The sequence below is a fragment of the Orycteropus afer genome, unplaced genomic scaffold (genome assembly GCF_000298275.1).
Source record: "Orycteropus afer afer isolate SDZICR_OR568_19922 unplaced genomic scaffold, OryAfe1.0 scaffold00026, whole genome shotgun sequence".
Taxonomy (NCBI): Eukaryota; Metazoa; Chordata; class Mammalia; order Tubulidentata; family Orycteropodidae; genus Orycteropus; species Orycteropus afer.
The window spans coordinates 17,432,143-17,433,777 of record NW_006921613.1 but is presented as its reverse complement, the minus strand read 5'-3'; the positions used below and the strand labels follow the sequence as shown (position 1 = coordinate 17,433,777).

Here is a 1,635-nt window from a genome sequence, read left to right as displayed (position 1 = left end):
AAAAAAAAAAAAAAAAGACCAGCTTTGCTAGTCTGCTAGAGCCTGGTGACACCCCTGAGACTGGCCCCTAGTTACCCTTCAGGTCTGGGACTGAATTCACTCCTGTGGCTTCCAGCCAAACAAAAGACAGGCATATGGGGTGAACATTTACATCAGGTAGATAAACTCCTTGGAGATATCTTGGGAGAGCAGAAGGGCTGTGTATGCACAGGAAGACAGCTGGGGGGGTGGGCAGGAGTGCATGGGAGGGAAGACACAGGGAAGAGGTAACTATGGGGAGGAAGTGGCAAGAGAGCTGTTACACTGTGGGGAATTGCAGTTGATGTCATGAAACAAAAAGCATATGAACTGCCGTATAGAAAATGAATTTGCTCTGTAAACTTTCACCCAAATCACAATTAAAAAAATAAAACAAACAAACAAACAAAAAAACCCACCAAAAATAAGTAAATAAATAAAATAAAAACCCTGGGTCTAAGGGCCCATCCATCCAGGGAAAAGGCAATGATGTAATTGAGTCTCTTGAAGGGAGCTGCCCCAGGGCCTGGGGCAGTTGCTCCTTGTCAGAGTTTCACTTTAGCTCTGGAGCCTTCAGTTTGCTGTGCATCTCTGGCTTTCCTAGGCCCAACTCACCTCGACTCCAGGGATTAAAGAGCAGTGTGAACTGGCCCAGGGAGTGTCGGGTCCTGCCTGAGACCTGCAGCAGGAGTGAATAGTGGCCAATAATGGCATCCACAGGCGTTGTCACAGAGATAGTCCAGGACTGGGCATCTTCCTCCTCTACTACTGCACTCCACCACTTTCGGTCACCCAGACTGGTAATGGGGAATGTGACTTGGGTCCTGTTGGCCTTGGAAGGCTCCTCTCCTGCAGACACACAGTGATCAATCTGTTATTTGGCTTCTTGGCCAAATAACTCAGAGTATAAAGTCAGGTTGTTACAAAGATGCAAATGGTTTTGGGAGAAAGAGCATCCAGGAATATGCCTATGGAGGCATAAAAAGTGATGGGTAAGAGCACAAGTTCTCAGCACCCAGGGACCTATATCTATAAAAGTCATAATCTAGAAAATAGGCAGAATAATAGTACCTGCTTCATAGGGCTGATGTGAGTATTAAACGAGATTTGCATATAAAGTACTTGGCCCCAAATCTTACATGTAGTATGGATTCAACAAATAGTAGCAATTAAATATTAGAATCAACTTGGATTAGATCCTGTGGTAGTTAAGTTTGTGTGTCAACTTGGCTGGGCCTGGTTGAGTGGCTGGGCAGCTGGATGTAGTATTCTCCGTGATGAGACAGTTAATTCCATGGTGGAATCTACTGTGAGCAGCTGAGTAGCTGCCTTTGGGATGTGGTCTGCTTTCTATATATTAAGGAGTACCCTTGAGGAAGGGTTGCTAGCTTATGGCATGCTTGAACCCTGCATGTAGTCATGTCATTGTTCAGCAGCCTGCCATGATCTGCTGACCTTGGACTTTCAGTGGACTTGAATTAGTGGCCTGCGTGTGATTTGGTAACAGCGGGACTGTGCATTTTTACTTGTCAACCTTGGGTTTGTCAGTCTCAGCAGCCAGCAGCTGTCTTGAGTGAAGAACAGCCTCTAGCTCCAGTGGGCTGGGGGCAGGAGGCA

The 1,635-nt window shown here is 46.3% G+C and overlaps 1 protein-coding gene across 1 annotated transcript in view; it reads right to left on the bottom strand.

Annotated features, from left to right (window-relative positions):
* Positions 1 to 1,635, bottom strand: part of EPB42 (erythrocyte membrane protein band 4.2) — a 30,025-nt gene that overhangs the window by 20,487 nt on the left and 7,903 nt on the right. The window contains exon 3 of the mRNA XM_007935266.1: positions 634 to 867. Coding sequence (XP_007933457.1) covers positions 634 to 867 — 234 coding nt within the window. The remainder of the gene's footprint in view (positions 1 to 633; positions 868 to 1,635) is intronic.